Below are 16,495 nucleotides of genomic sequence, written 5' to 3' on the forward strand. Positions count from 1 at the left end.
ATGCACAATATATATGTGTGTATGTGGTTGAGACCTTAGAAGGCTTCTTTATACGCTGGAAAAGTCTGGGACTTTGTCTTGTGGCGGTGGTTAGGCCCAATTATCCAATTAATTTTCAGTCGTCCAATTCAAGTTTGGTGTACCTAATTTGATACAACAAGGCCCACACGGCACTGGAGATTCCGTTCCTGCATCAAGACGCGTACGTACACCGTTGAATGTTATCACCGATTGTAGATGTAGCATCCTTTGAAAGTTGAAACAAAACAGCTATGGACAGTACATACATAGAGAGACTTGATAAAAGCAGAGGTGCGCATCTCTTTTTCATTGGTCATTCGAGACGCCGTAGAAGGGCATGGACCGATCAATATACATTTATGCACAAGAATGAATTTTTGGAGACGTATGTACGTTCACCCACAACAGAAAAACCACAAGAAGATTTCTTTTTCCTTTTGATTATATAATATCAGCTCAACAATTGCAACGCGTATGCCAGTGGTCAGACTAGTAGCGTGTACGTATGTCATTAAGGTGTCACCTCTGACTAATAACTAGATATACAATTGAATCGAGATCTTCTTATTTCTCTCTCTCTCTGTGTGTGTGTCACCGAGATCTTTCGTGCGATTAGGCGTCAGGTATATATATGCATGTATATACTTTGCAGCTCTGAACCTAGCTACCTGCACATACATATCAAAGCCAAAAACGAAAAATCAGAACATTATATGGTAGAGGCCAGAGATTGCGCTCTAACTGATGGATCAGAAGTTGAGTTGATTGAGAAATCATCGACCCCGAAGCGAACGAATCTTGATTTTTAGATGATGATATCGGTTGGCTCACCTTTTACGCTTTGATTTGAGGGTTGATGTCTGGGAGTTGTTGTGCCAGTTGCGCTTCCTCTGATTGATGAACCAGTTGTTGATTTGCTTCAGCTGCAGGCCAGTCTCTTCAACAAGCTTGGCCTTATCGTCTTCCTGTACAAACACAACGAAACGCATTCCACGCAACTATTATTGACTTACTCATGCACATATACACAACATTAGAAACAAAACAAAGTAAACATCGTGCAATTGAGATATGATAATTTAAAACCACGGACATAACATCAGACAAGGAATGAGATTGTATGAAGCATGCACACCATGCAAGCTGTCCGATGGAACAAGTTTTGGTGCAAGCTAAGCTCAATCAACAAGTTGGAGAACAGCTAAGGATGCATGGCAGCTGCTTAGCTAGCAGCAGCAGTGGATGGCTAGTTGCATTCTTGCATGCATGCATGATAGGTACGGTGCACTCACCGTGGGGTAGGGCCACTTGGCGTGTTCCTGCCACCATTGCTTCAGTATGGTGGTGGTGTCCCCAGGCAACTTCCCGGCCCTCCTCTTCCGGAGTATCTCCTCCCTCACGTCCCCAATCCTTGACTTGAAACCCTGCAACGAACGAGTTTAACACTGATATGATTTAGGGTTTGATATGGTGTTTAGTACATAATTTTCACCCTTACTGTTATATGACTCTGTGAGTGATATTTTGAGTGGTAATGTCATGAAAGTATTTTGAAGACAAATTTGGTGCCAGCATCTTCCCTTGAGGAAAAAAAAATCTTCACTTGGGAAATCCAAACAATTTTGTACGTATCCAAAGTTTAGTAAATGAAAATGATTGCATGTATTCTACTAAGACATACTCCATCCGTAAACAAATATAAGAGTATTTAGATCACTATTTTAGTGATCTAAATGCTTTTATATTTCTTTACAGAGGGAGTACTAGATCTGATTTTGGATGGTGGTAAAAACATGTAAATTTTGTAGCAAACTCACTTTCTAGAACATACTATAATTCACAATACCTGTTTGAGTTCAATTTTGAGCTCCTGCCTGACCCTCTCCATGAGGGAACGCTCCGTGTCCGTGGGCACCAGCGGACCGAAGCCCATCATGTCATGTCCATTCGAGCTCATATCCATCGGCGCCGCCTCCATGATCATCGGTGGCCCCTCATCCTCGTCCTCGGACATTGTCGCCCCCGTCCCTTCCTCCAACGATGCACCTGATCCATACATCCACATGGCAAGGGTTAACAATGAAACTCAGATAGGGCAAACTATATACAATGTAATTTAGATAAATCATAAATGGGAAAACTATAGCTAATTAATTAACCTTGATGAGCAACTATAGCTAATTAAGGGGGGCATGGATGCATCAAATCGTTATCGCGACACATGAACCGAATCAAGCTAGACAAGCGTACCAGCCATGAGCATGGGCTACATGAAGCACGAAAGCTAAGTGCCAAATTAAAGGCTTGCTGATTTGACGCATGATCTCATACGCGTTTGGAATTTTGCAGATGGTCGCTGTGTGCAACAGTTCGACGTACTACAGCGCTAGAAAGATCGAGGGAAAAAAAACGCTACCAGGAAACTACTCATGCATCAACAGATTAATCAAGTGGAGTAGAGACACATACATGCATGTGGATGCTTCCCATGCAACTTCAGGTTTTACGTGAAGCGCTGGAGATGGAAGAAGCAAGATAGAGCCGACATGAATATATGGTGGCAAAACCTGAGCGTGGCTTGAGTTAGAAACAAAAGCTAGTAGTAGTAAAACTTTGTCAAACCATTAATTATTAAAGTTTGCATGAATGCTAAGCTATGTGTACAGCCATTTCAGCGCATATATTTCTCCATGCTAGCTAGTTAGCTTTATATATGAGATACCGCACTTGTCAAAAGAGCTAGTGCAATGAATATAATTGAAGGGCAATCCACATATTTGTCATAATAAGGGCGCGACCACGAAGGGTATGGCCATGTCATGTCATGGGACACCTTTTGTCTCTAGGATCATGTGATACTCAAGTAAGAGCCCATAGCTAGATAGTTAGACAAGAGTCACCTGTTCCATCGACAATCTTTTGAGAAAAAAAATTACTTCACTTTTGTGTTTGCTCATACCAAGGTATCAACTTTTGTTCGTTGAGATTGAGATACGGTGCATATTCGGAGTATATGGTTGAGCTCAATTGGGTGGGAGAGTGAACGTATATTTCCACCACCCATAGTTTTTAAGTTCACCTTGCTTAAATTTGGGTGTCTATTTCTACCTTGTAAGCTGAATACACAGTTTCTACTGCATGTTCCAGTAAAAGCAAGTAATATGGAGCATGCTATGAAATTGTAATGCATACACGGAAGGAGCAAAATGGAGGGCCTTGGGATCAGGGCTTTCAATTCCAGTTGGAAAATACGGAAACAGGCCTTTCCGATAGGGAGCAGAAAGAAAAATACCAGCCACCTGAATTTTATGGTTTTGGCAAACTTTCCTCGAATTCAACAAATTTTGATCAAAAATTGAAAATTTTCAAATGCTTTTGGGGTGAAAATAACCGCCCCCCCCTAAGATTTCTGGATTTTTCCGAAAACCGGTCATTCCGGTCTCTAGCAAAAAAGAAACAAAAAAAATATCGCTTGGGATTATGTATAAACAACATGAACAATATTGCCCCTTCTTACCTACCAAGGAGCGTGAGAGGGGGTGCCAAGAGAAAAATTCACATTGTTACCGAAGTCTTCCATGTTATAAGTTTGATATTTAGTTATTTTTTTCACCAGTTACTAGATTTCATTTACCAATATTAACCTGAGATACAGTGACCCCTTGGTTTTCCTCTTATAATGAAATATCGAGTGTAATTTTGCTTCCTAGTCATAGAGAACTCGCCGTGGTGTGGAAGGAGGAGGAAGGGATTCTCCAGAGAGGAGAAAGAATGGGGAGGAAGAAGTGGACGGGGGATCTTGATGTGTGACTGGCACTCCCGGTGTTAATCGGCAGTTGGACGGGTATACCCTCGAGATTAGAATGGATCATCTGATCGGGGTTAGGAGAAGGTAATTGGTGGTTCATGGAGGAGGATTTAATGGCCATATGAGGCATAAGAGGTTGGGAGTGATGGTAGACGGGGTGCAAAAATGGGGAGGTGCAGCGAGGAAGATTAGGCGGGTAGGACCGCAGGGCTACGGGTGACTCCGTAGATATTGGGAGTAGGGCTCGAACATCATGCTTCAGTGACGTCCTTCTTGTTAACTTTACCTAGCATGCCTAAACACAAGGCTTGCGGCAATCTACATCTGAAAAAAAAATTATGCTCAAAGAAGAGGAATTTGGAGTTTGTTAGGGTTTTAACCGGCCGGGCTGCTGGGCTTTTCCACTCGGGCCTCCGTCGTACTAGGGCACGACCCAGTCCTGGTAAACCCCGGCCCAAATGTATTCTCCCTCACCTGCAACCTTATCTCATAGTGATACATAGAGAGTATGTATATATAATAAAGTTTGTTTATGTTTGGTACATGCTCAACCGACGCACCTGCTCGAAGAGGGGAAGTCTTAGAAGGAAAGGCATAACAGCTTTGAGATTTTCGACGTGAAGAGGACATGACAACAACTACAGTTTTCCTTTTACCTTTGAGACATGACAACAACTAAATACTAGATTCACTAACTAACAAGCAAAGGGTGTATAAAATTGCACCAAAGCATGACCCGATGATAGCACTTTCTTTTTAGTCCAAAAGTGAAACAGAAACGGAAAGAGAGGAATATAATACAGACATGGATGTTGTATAGAAATGAAATTTCCAGGTAGGTAGAGAAGAGAATCCTTTTTTACCAGTTAGGTCCTGCAGGGACTGCTCGATCTCCCGGCACGCCATGACGGCCTCCACGGCGTGCACCCGGACGTGCTGCTGCAGCTGCTCCCTGAACGAGCACAGCAGCATCAGGTACTGCGCCTGCACAAACACAGACACAACACCCAGCGTCAACGACGACGTGCATGCACGCACGCACGCACATGAGGATGAGCACGACGCATCAGTCGATCCATGGCGGAAAGAAGTGGTATGTAGGGTAGGACGTACGAGGAAGGAGTCGAGCTCCTGCTTGTCGTGCGGGGAGAGGAAGGGGCGGTGGTGGGCGGCGTAGGAGTGGAGGAGGCCGCTGGACTGCGCGAGCTGCGCGTCGATGAGCGGGAGGTGGTCGATGGGGGTGGCCACGCGCAGGCACCCGACGTGCGCCGCCACCAGCTGCTCGCACAGCGGGTGCACCGCCATCTCCCCCTTGAGCAGCTGCCGCTCCTCCGCCTCGGCCGCCGACGCGGCCGCGACCGCCACCGCCGCCGCGGACGACGAGGAGCACTCCCCTCCGCCTCCACCCCCACCCCCGAAGCTCATCTCCATGCCTCCTCCCTGGTCACCGACGCCTTGCATGCGCCGACCGATCTCCTGTTCGCCGGCTAGATAGAGGGGGGCCAGAGGAGCTTTTCTTGGGCCGGTAGGTGTATACGTGCGCGTGTGACGGTGGCGTCGGGTATGTATAGTCAGGCAGCAGGTAGCTAGCGGAGAGCTAACAAGCGCGCCAATTAAGCTAGCTAGCAGCAGCTGTACAATGGAGAGGAGGGAGGAGAGGGGGATTTAATGAGGAGAGTTGGTTAGCAAGGACACAAAGGAGATGGTGAGGGGTCTTTTCGAGGCTTCCTAAGGTGGCGGTAACCGCAAAAGAAAGTGAGCCGGGCCGTATCACCTCAACCAAGTACTGTACCCCTCCTCCTCCTCCTAGCTAAACTAGCATGTAAGGACACCAATAAATTTATACTCTATTATGGCACGAGAGAGAGAGAGAGAGAGAGAGAGAGAGAGAGAGAGAGAGAGAGAGAGAGAGAGAGAGAGAGAGAGAGAGAGAGAGAGAGAGAGAGAGAGAGAGAGAGAGTTTGGGGTTTAAGGTATGAGAGAGATCGAGGAGGGTAGGGGAAAAGGTAGGGTCGTGATAAGGCTGGTAAGAGAGATGGGATAGAAGGTGGGGAAGGAGGGTGAGGGTTTGGAATAAAGAAAGGTGCCTACCAAATTGCACCATTGTGGTCTCTCCCTTGGGTTCCAAGGGGGGAGAACCCACACCCAAGAACTACTACCTCAAGTAGCAACTTAGTTGCATCTATTGGCCAGCATGGATCATGTGTCCAATTGTTTTTTCAACCGTTTTCCTTGAAGCATACTCCAGCATGGTGTACGTAGACAACCAACTTTACTTTGGACTACATATGGAATACATACAATTACCACTCAAGTACTACCTACTGGTGATGATGTAAACAACGTTCTAGAAAGCATGCAGTAAAAAATATCTTACTTCTGTGGTAAAAGATTACTAAATTTGGTGAAACAGTGTTAGGAGTGTACTTCACTTTTACAGCTTAACTTTGACTTTGAGATGGCTTTAAATAGTTAAAAAAAATACGACACATTTGACCCATCACTAGTGACCAAGAAAATATCGACCCATTTGGGAGTAAAAAGTGATGACACTTTGAAAGTCAATATATCTAAGAAGACATTTCATAATTTCTTGGTTTTAATTGTTTACGAATATTCAAGTTAAATAATTGCCAAATTAAATTGCACATTATATTTGATAAATTTAATTGGAGTATGTGGACATGTCTGAACATTGTATTTCGATTAAAGAGAAAATAAAAATCAGGTGTTACTACGTCTGGAGCTAAAGTGAGGTATATGAAAGTGTAAATCAATATATTGCCGATGTAGTACTAAAAGTGGTGTGTTACATCCTCCTTTAATTATAAGGGATTTCTGCCCTCAGGGGGCTTGCCACTGACAAATGTAGCCTCCGTAGCGAAGAGCCAGTGAGGTCTGTGGCTTGCACACTATGGAAGTGCCATACATGTTGCATATGTAGCACCTCTTTTAAACTATCACTCTCTTAACTTCAAAATTCTAAGTCAAATAGTGACAACTTTGTTTCCTCATGGCTCTGCATCGAAATAATCACAAGGCTAAAAAGTTTGCGCCACTTGGCGCCAAAAAGTGAGTGACTACATAGCACATCCATTGGCCTCAAGCATTACATCATATATTTTTACACAAATAAACTACCATCCATGTTAGAACATAAATATTTGGCAATCTCTTAAAGCGCCGGGAACAATAGCAACGTCTCCTTGTCCTTCAGCCATTGAAATATAGACCGAAATTACAAGTCAATAGACAAGAATATAGCCTAGAAATGATTAGTTAACTCAGTATGCACGCAATGCTTGCTACGGAGCGTGGAGTGTGAAATTTTGGTTTCCATATGCAACCACTTGGAGATGGTAGCTTGAACTACAATCAGTTTGGATGACGGTCTAATAATATGATTTATGAGGAATTAATTGTAGCATGCAATCCCTATCGTGGTTATTGTAACCTCGTGTAGTTGTGGCTCCCATTTACTTTATCTTTCTCTATTAACTTTATTCAACACTATTATGGCTGTGTACATCACCTAATGTAGAGGCTACCGTTTACCCTCTCATGCATTTCCGTGATCTTTTTTAGCTATTTCCGTTTTTAAACAAAGTATCATTTTGACATAGGCAAAACATCATCATACCTACTGACCTAGAAGGGTTATATCACGCCCCCCTTTTCCCCTGAAGACGAATACCGAAGCAATCTCTTTGTTTGAATATATCAGTTGAAGTTGCAATTACGCATAGAATCCATGCACCCATCTAAAATGACCTGATCAATCAGTTTTGCCCTATTATGGTTGTGCATCACTTTTTTTATGTTAATTTCCTTTTGTCGGACATAATGGATCATTTTGACATCAAAGCATCACACCTGCTGGCGTCCAACCTCCAAGACAACAAAATCCCCTTTTCCCCCGAATAGGAGTACCAAGCAATCTTTTTGTTAATTCGAATACGAAATGAAGTTGCAATCACGCATAGAATCCATGCACCCATCTAAAATAAGCTGCTTAATCAATTAGCTAATCCTGGTCTCCCTCTATTTTGGTACGTGCATAATTAGGGTTAGGAGTTGGTTTCAAGAAAAAGGAAGGAAATACTTTTGGTAGTGTTTGGGAGTATCGGTTGGCCTCTCTCTACCAACCTTGCGGTTGGCGTCGGGAATGGCCGGCCAGCTTCTTCTGCCGGCCGGCTGCTGTTGGTCGTATCCCCCATTATTGGGTTAAGGTTTACACTGTTGCTTCCAATGCTGCTTAGAGCTTAAGCACCCAGATTAGCAGCGAGATCAGCGACGCTAATCAGGCAATCGTATCGGGTTAGCGGCGGTCGGAGGATTAATCGATGGCAGCTGTTTGTATATGGACTAGACAACACGGTATGGTCCATGGCCGTGGGCCGGGTTCTCTGTAGCTTTGTCGTCGTCATATCTTAACAGACGGATAATGACATATATGCTGCCTGCTGTTTAGGGTTTCTGTAATAATAACTTTAAATATATGGCGTCTGGTACGGCGGCGTAGCTCCGTTCCCTTACGCGTGCTACTGCCATGATTGTCAACTTCTATTTTCTATTGATCCATCGACCAGCTAGCAAGGCAGCAGCATTTCAGGGGTGCACTTTTTGTATGATATGGTATTTGGTTTGTGCGTGAACTGTTCTTTGTGGGGATAGAATCTAGTATATTATTTGATTTTGTGACAATGTAGAGCTAATCTATTCTCCCAGTGATCAATAAAACACAATAAAACATCAATCATCATGTTTACTTTTAACAACGAAGCGAAGGGGACCTTCTATTAACAAGTTCTATGTTGCCTTAACAAGCAAAAAAAAAAAGTTCTATGTTGCCTTTTTCATATTTGTTTACTCGGCTTTCATCCAACGGCCCATAATAATCATATTCTTATCATCCGCGGATCCTAACTTGTCAGCCTTCATACGATCCGTCTTCTCATCGCCGGTGACATCGTTGCTAGTTGCTACCCCCACCGGCTTGCCGAACTGCCCTCTAACTCGGCCTGTCGGATTCTCTATTGCTAGTTGCCACCAGCGCTACCCCATCGCCTCGTTGTGACCCAACCATCATCATCTCCGGCACTACTGCCGCTTCTACCCATCCCTTCTATCCCCACGGAACACAATTTTCTTCTCCCGATGTAGGTGCCCTACCCCGCGTTTGCAAACCTTCCACCTCTGCACGTCTGTAGCCCGTTGCCACCCTCGTCTCGGTCCAATCTCGCCTCCGGCGACACTGCCCCGAGTTGCCTCTGCCTTTTCTTTGACAAGAACCAATTGGAGCTTCAAAGAAAATGCAAACATATAAAGGATACTCCGTCCATCTGGGTTTACCTGGCCCAAACTCATATGCCAATACTATGTTATTTCATCCTTAATTGCATAAATTTGCCCTGCTTAAATTTCTGTAGAGGCCCACCTTACTCTTGCATCATTATACGCTCATTTACAAGGTGGAAAATGAATAAATGACTTCTCGGGAAGGAATAGAGAATGGTTCAGGCCTTTTACTTCTGTAAAATGATAATTCGTTTCGAAATGAAGGTGTATTATTTTTCAGAAAAATCAAAGTTCTCTATGCTTGACCAAGTTTATAGAGCAAAATACCAATAGTTACAATACCAAATCAGTATCTTAGATTCATCATGAAGTAAATATTCGAATTTGAGATAGCTAAATATTTCGGAATAAATTCACATTTTATTTATTTGATTTTATAGATGTTGATATATTTCTCTATAAACTTGGTCAAACATAGCTAAGTGAGAAGGACCGTGTTAAAATTGCTCTTAACTTTTTGTAAAACTAGCTAGTTAAGCGAGTCCTCCACCTCCACGGAATCCTGAAATTCGGCTCTCTGCGCGAAAAATTGGTTCCCCAAGCGATTCTGGGATCTCTCAATCCTTTCAGGACAACTGCTCAGCTCCGATCATTTTCTACGGCGGTGGCTGGTGGCCGGCGGCCGGGGCCCGGTTAACTAGCTCTGGCTAGCTAGTAAGCTAGTTAGCAGCTAATTAATCAGTGGGTTTTAGTGTGGTCACCGGTGGAACGGAGCTCAAGTGGATGCGTGGGTATCGGGTTGTACTTTTGGCCACCTTGGCGATGCCCATTCGGTCCGGTCGGCCGCGGCCATGGCGCCATGCACCAAGCTGAGCGTGCGCGCGACGGTGAGGGAGGACCACACAGGTCGACCGGCGTACGGTTGCGGTCAAGCGACCTTAATTGAAGTACCACACGTTTATAATGCCCGGCCGGCCGGGACGATGGATGTGGATGATTCCATCGGTCGATAACCCGGTTGTTGGTCGTGCTGATCGATTCATGGCGTGTAGGCCAGTGCTAATTAGCCTCTCGCTGCTGAGTGCTGACCGACGGATGGCCTACTCAGTCGAGCTTGCTAGCTCGCTTGACCCATTAACTACGCCTAAACTACTGTTTGCACGACCCGATTAATCATTTGGCAAACAATTTGAACTAATTGGCAATTAAAATTAAAATTCTTTTGTCCTGATGAAAACTACAAATGAGTTGTCTATTGTCCGTTTGCGTTTCAAAGGTGCTCCGTGTGTTGTTTTTCTAGAGCATCTACGACCGAACATCCCATACCCGTCCTAAGCGTCCGGGCAATTTGCTCGATCAGTGCTCAGACGTTTTTCGGCCGCCCAACTCGGCTACTCATAGCCGGACCAAATGCCCGGACTGACCGGCACTCCTCATATCCGACCCAAATCTGAGGCGGATATGTGGACGCCCACATAGAAACCTATCCCATCCGATGAACCCTAGTCAAACCTCAGTCCACACTTGTCTTCTTTGCGCTCCATGTTTCCTCCGCTTCCTCCCAAACCTTCCCCCTCCCCTGCCATGGCCAACTCCGGTGAGGGCTTCGGCAGCGAAACTGATACCATCGACTGGGACGGTCTCGTGAAGGAGGAGACAAACATGCCAGCGGGCGCGCTTTGTCCCCGTCAACCCGGAGGAGGCACTCCTCCGTGAGGTCATGCAGCTGCTGCTAACCACGGCGGAGACCTACGCGCGGCGCCTTCGGCGCAAGAACACGAAGGCGCTTCGCCTCGGCCTCAAGGCGCACGAGTGCCTCGCCCGGGAAAGGGAGACCGCCGCCGCCAAGGCGGCCCGCTACGCGAAGGAGCGACAGTGCCTCCTCCGCTGCCTCTACGAGTACATTTCATCCACATCGAAGAGAGGCACCACGAATCGACAACGACGTAGACGACCCTCCCCCCGCCGACGCGTACATGGAGGAGATGGACCGCCGCGCCAGGCTACAAGGGCAAGGGCCCAGCCAAGAAGTGGTGAACCTCGGCCGCTCGCCATGCATGTTTAGATTTTAGTTGTTTTAGGTTCAATTTGAACTAGCTCGTTCCTTTTGGATGAATAAATTGCATGTCCGATGTCCGCAACTGCTAAGTTTTTATGCTGTTTATATGGCACCAAATTAGGTGTTTCTGGTGGTAGATGCTCTTAGAAGTCATATTTAAGTTTTGATAGGTTAAAACATTCGGGCTTGTTTCTGGGACGCCTTTTTTCGCATCATGGTGGCGTGCACAAATAAAATGAAGGCCCTACGAATGTGCACATAATTTACATGCTACCATAAGGAGTTTGTGTATTTCAGGGAGTGGATACCTGGTGGAAAAGTGGGGAATACTATGGACAATACTGGGAAACTATTTTTTTAATGCGAGGATGTGTTTCATCAAGATTCAAAATTTTGAACCTATGAAATATTTATAAATATCTCTAAATTCTAAAATATCCATCCTGAAGGAACCATGAAAGCTGTAAATACATATTGAAATTATAAATATTCAAAAAATATCGGATGCTAACTTGAAATTAGAAGCTATAGTAGAGACAATAATTGTTGACTTTTACATTTTATTTCCTTTTGATTCAAAAATCCTCAGTTTTGCAACCGATTAAATTTCCAAAATAAAAAAAATGCTTAATATGAAAAATATATGCTTCGTGCGGAATGAGTTGACGCTCAAGCGGAGGTATCTAAAATTGAAATATTTTGTATAGACACATCTGTTTGAGCGTCAACTGATTCCGGACGGAGGGAATATTTGAAAGATATAACACTAAAATATATATGTTTCTGTAGTAATTATACAAATCTGAAAAATTAAATGTTTTTGTATATATTACTCTTTTTTGGTGATGTATTTAATTTTAAAATGATGCAGTTTCAAAACTATGTAAAAGTTAAATACATAAAAAATAATTAGGAATAACCAAAATTTCGTACATAAATAGATTTTCAACACTGAAATATTTATTGGAAAATAAACATGAAACCAATGGTATACCTAAATAATAGTTTGAACATCCCAAAATCATTTGGTGCTGATTTGGAAATCGAATTTATAATTGAGATGAATATTGTTCATTATTTATTTCCCATTTACTTGTTAATTATACCATAAATTTTTAAATAGTTTAAATTTTGAAGAAATTAAAAATTTCACTTTTCTATAATACCAAAAGTATCAAATGCAAAATATACAATGTTAATTCTTTTGTTATAGTATAATAATGTCTAATGAAATAAAAGGTTTCATATCGATGATGTATTTTAATAAAAAAATGGTAAGATACTAAAACAATGAAAATTTTATTAATTGGTAAATACCCCCCCGTCCCATAATATAAGATTTTTAATACTCGCTCCGTCCGTAAATACTTGTCGAAGAAATTGATGTATCTAGACTTATTTATCCATTTCTGCGACAAGTAATTCTGGATGGAGGGAGTATATGAGTATATTGGTTGTAGTAGCATCTTACTCCCTCCGTTCGGAATTACTTGTCTCGGAAATGGATGTATCTGGAACTAAAATACATCTAGATACATCCATTTCCGCGACAAGTAATTCCGAATGGAGGGAGTATATTATGGGACAAAGAGAGTATTTTTTAATATCTGTATTTTATAAACTATGAACTTTGTATTTATTTCTCTATATTGAAAAACAATCGCAGTTTTTTTTTGTTTCGCCCCTCCCCCCTGCGAATGTAATTGTTTGACTTTGAAAATATTAAACGGTTAAGTTTATAAGTTATTAAAATTAAAATTTGCGCCATCTTAAATCTGATGAAACAAAGCTTTTGTATCGATTATTATTATCTTTGACAATGTATTTAAATATAAAATGCTAAGATATTAGAACTACATGATTTTAAAATATGTGGGAAATATTCTTTATTATCCAAGATGTTGAAGTAGTGAAAAGTATGGTGATTCTCTTTGTTGAGATTTTTTTAGAACAGCCATAAAAAAATTGTAATACCAAATCAAATATCGAATATCCAAAAATGGTGCAATACCAGTTTGAAATCAGATCAATCACTTTTATTTTGTTTTCCTTTTACTTCTCAATTTTTAAAACACAATGTATCATTTTGATTTTTGAAAGAATTTAAGTTGATAACTTCATAGAATGTGTACACATCAGTGGGTTGTTTTATCTATATAAAAGCTGGACAAATGCCTGTTTCGAGAGATAATAAACTTCCATTGAGCTTGTTTGGTAAGCGGAAGATAATAATTGTTATAGAAGCAGCAGCAGCAGCAGAGGAGCCCTGCTGTTTATGAACGGGAAGTGTTTGTGGCCGGGGCGCCGGCCGAACCGTTGCGCCGGTCGCGCCCTGTGCGTTCGATCTCTTTTTGATTTAAGGACACCGTTGCGCCACGTGTCATCCTATTTTTTTTTACGCGCTCGTAGTTATCCTTTTCCAAGTGATTTTTGCTGCATCCGCTCTATCTTTTCGTTTCGAGGCAGGGCGACCGCGGGGCGACGTGCTTGTTCACGCAGGGCGGCGGCGGCGGTGGCGGCGGGGGCGGTGGCGGCGGTGGCGGCGGGGCCCAGGGCGGATCTCCATTCTCCGGCCATCTATGCCCCCCCCCCCCGATGGTAACTCGAGCCCGAATGCTTTCCATTTTCGTTGTTTTCTTCCCCTCCCCCGTTGGATTTAGGGTTAGGGCGTCGCTAGCCGCGGGCCACCGCCGGCGCCGGCGCGGACGAGGATGGGTTGGTGTTCCCGCGGTCGAGGGAGGCGGCGGGGTGGCGTTCCCGCGGTCGAGGGAGGCGGCGGGATGGCGTTCCCGCGGTCGAGGGAGGCGGCAGGGTGGCGTTCCCGCGGGTCGAGGGAGGCGTCGGGGTGGCGTTCCCGCGGGCAGAGGGAGTTGGCGCGGTGGTGAATTTGAATCTGGTAGCATTCCAGCAACTGGATTGATTCAGGGAAGCAAACCACAACTCTTTCTACATGTTGATGTCTTGCTGACCCAATCATTAGCAGGTTTTCCTTGGCCGCCAAGGGATTTAGGTACTTGACTAATCGAGGTACAGGGATGTTTTTAGCTTATGTTTTTGGAGAATCGATGGGGATGTTGAGTCGGTTTAGAAATGACATGATAATGCATTTCATGATGAACCTAATGGAATCAACTTTGGTATTCTAGATGTTGTTGATAGTTTACAAAGTATGACTTTCAAAATGTCTGATATGCACTATATATTTTTTGCCAATGAATCACTACTCGTTCTGCTGCGCAACCCAACATCCCTAAATTCATAGGTTTGTCAGAATTTTTTAGGTGTTCATGTATGTTTTTTCCTAGCTTCTGATGGTTCGGTTTTATGGTTTTATTGACTTGTGTTTTTTCCTTTTTTGTAGATGTTGCAGGTAACTCTGGTGAGAATGAGGGGAGTAAGAAGGCTAAGAAGAAGATTAAGAAGAAAGGCAATCTATGTGGCTTTAAGTCAAGGTTTAACTCAAAAAGGCTGGCTCAGATTGGGAAGCAAATATCACCGGAAAAACAGAGAATCATAAGGGAGGGACCGTTTGGAGACTTGTTGGACATCCGGTCTTTCAAGGTGCCCCATGAGCTCATTGAGTTTGTTGCGATGAACACGAATCACGTACTCTCTGAGTTCAAACACAAGAACAAATCTATCACCTTCAGCAAGCTTATGGTGAAAAGGATTTTCAACGTGCCATCCGGTGATAGACCCGTGAAGCTTCTAAAGAAGAGTGATGAACATGATCTTCGCAGCATCTACAAGGAGGGGAACAGGGCTCCAATCGCCCATGTTGTCAAGTTGCTCACTAGTTGCAGTGAGGAGGACGTGGTTATGATAAATAGGACTTGGGCACTCCTTGCGTTGGCAACAGTTTTGTGCCCAGGCACGGGCAATATGGTGAATCTCGAGTATCTTGCTTCCCTCGAAGATATGTCTTTGGTGCATGAATTCGCTTGGGATGAGCACTTGTTGGCACGAGCTATGGAGGAGGTTGGAGTCTTTCAAGAGAAGAAGAGGATGCAAGAAACGCAGAAAAAGAGTTTCAGATTGCTTCATGCCTTCCCATGTTAGCGGTATGCAACGCAACATTACGAAATACCTCCATCTTTCCCCTTTGCTGCATGAAACCTTCATGCCTTTATGTTTTTTGTTGGCTAATGTCCTTTTTCCATGACATGCAGATCATATACATGGATCATGTTGATATCCGGCTGGCCTCCCAAATGAGCATGCTATTGATTATTCCGTGCCAAGGATACGTTTTGTTTGCCAAAAGGATTTTGAGTGGTTGGATAAAGTTGACAAAAACAAGCTCACTCTTGTCCAACCTTTCTACGGGAAACACACCCATGTAATTTTGCTACATCCCGCCTATGTATTTTCCTTTGTCAATGAGTATTAACACACCCATGTAGCAATCTTTGCTTTTCCAATTTAGTTTATGGAAGCTTTCTTATTTATGCCACTCATGTTTTGTTTTCCTAGATCCGGAGTTTGTGCAACACCCCCTATGCAGCACAACTTGTGGGACAGGAAGTTGGTGCTGAAGCAGCTAGTGGGAAGGGAGTTGATGCTGAAGCACCTAGTGGCCAAGGAACTAGTGGCCAAGGCAGCCAAATTCAAGGTGCTGAAATTCAAGCAAAGGACTCTCAATCAAATGAGGCTCAACAAAATGTTGATGCTGAACCACACCTATCATCATCGCTCAACGATTGGCTGCAGCAATCATTCCCTAGCATGCAAGATCTAAGGGTACATTATCTTTTTCATTGTATTCATTTCCTGTTTACCTTTGGCTTCGCATTATTTTATTATACCCAGTTGCAAGTGTATATTTATTTTGATGCATCCTTCATGTTGATGTGCAACAACCATGTTCTGTTTTTGCTTCATATGTTGTTCAAGTTCATACATACTATGCTTTTTTGCTACACCCATATGTCTAGTGTGCTACAACTACATTCTGTTTTTGCTTCAACCATGTCATAGTTTTGCTACATCCATATCATTAATTTGCTACCTACATAGTTGACAGTAAATTGCTACAGTCACACTCTTTATCTGATACGTAGTGACACAGCATCATACCTACTTGTTTTATCGCTTCATCCATACCTCTAATGTGCCACACCCACATTTGTGTTTTTTTACATCCATACACATGACTAAAATGTTCAATACTTGCCTTCTTGTAGGTACCAACTCAGTTTCAAATGCTTTACGACAAGCACAAGGGTATTTTTGCATCGGAGGTGGATGATGTTGTTGGCAAGTTTGGACAGTGTTTAAAGGGATTGCAGTGCAACCGGATGGCAGCCCTC

The 16,495-nt window shown here is 43.4% G+C and overlaps 1 protein-coding gene across 1 annotated transcript; it reads right to left on the minus strand.

Moving 5' to 3' along the window:
• Window positions 1-428: 428 nt before the first annotated feature.
• Window positions 429-5,499, minus strand: LOC123105937 (homeobox protein knotted-1-like 3). Its single transcript, XM_044528120.1, has 6 exons — window positions 4,943-5,499; window positions 4,693-4,813; window positions 1,868-2,067; window positions 1,314-1,445; window positions 853-986; window positions 429-689 (listed from the first exon to the last, which is right to left on the minus strand). The coding sequence occupies exons 1-6, from the start codon at window positions 5,288-5,290 to the stop codon at window positions 686-688; spliced, it is 939 nt and encodes a 312-aa protein (XP_044384055.1). The 5' UTR covers window positions 5,291-5,499; the 3' UTR covers window positions 429-685.
• Window positions 5,500-16,495: the final 10,996 nt, after the last annotated feature.

This window comes from Triticum aestivum, chromosome 5A, assembly GCF_018294505.1.
Source record: "Triticum aestivum cultivar Chinese Spring chromosome 5A, IWGSC CS RefSeq v2.1, whole genome shotgun sequence".
NCBI lineage: Eukaryota > Viridiplantae > Streptophyta > Magnoliopsida > Poales > Poaceae > Triticum > Triticum aestivum.

Bases quoted from the DNA above. Each gene is read 5' to 3' on its own strand.
- LOC123105937 (XM_044528120.1), bottom strand. From the start codon at position 5,290: ATGCAAGGCGTCGGTGACCAGGGAGGAGGCATGGAGATGAGCTTCGGG. The intron at 4,814-4,942 runs GTACGTCCTACC...GTGTTTGTGCAG, and splicing joins AGGAGCTCGACTCCTTCCTC to GCGCAGTACCTGATGCTGCT. The intron at 2,068-4,692 runs GTAAAAAAGGAT...TGTATGGATCAG, and splicing joins GTCCCTGCAGGACCTAACTG to GTGCATCGTTGGAGGAAGGG.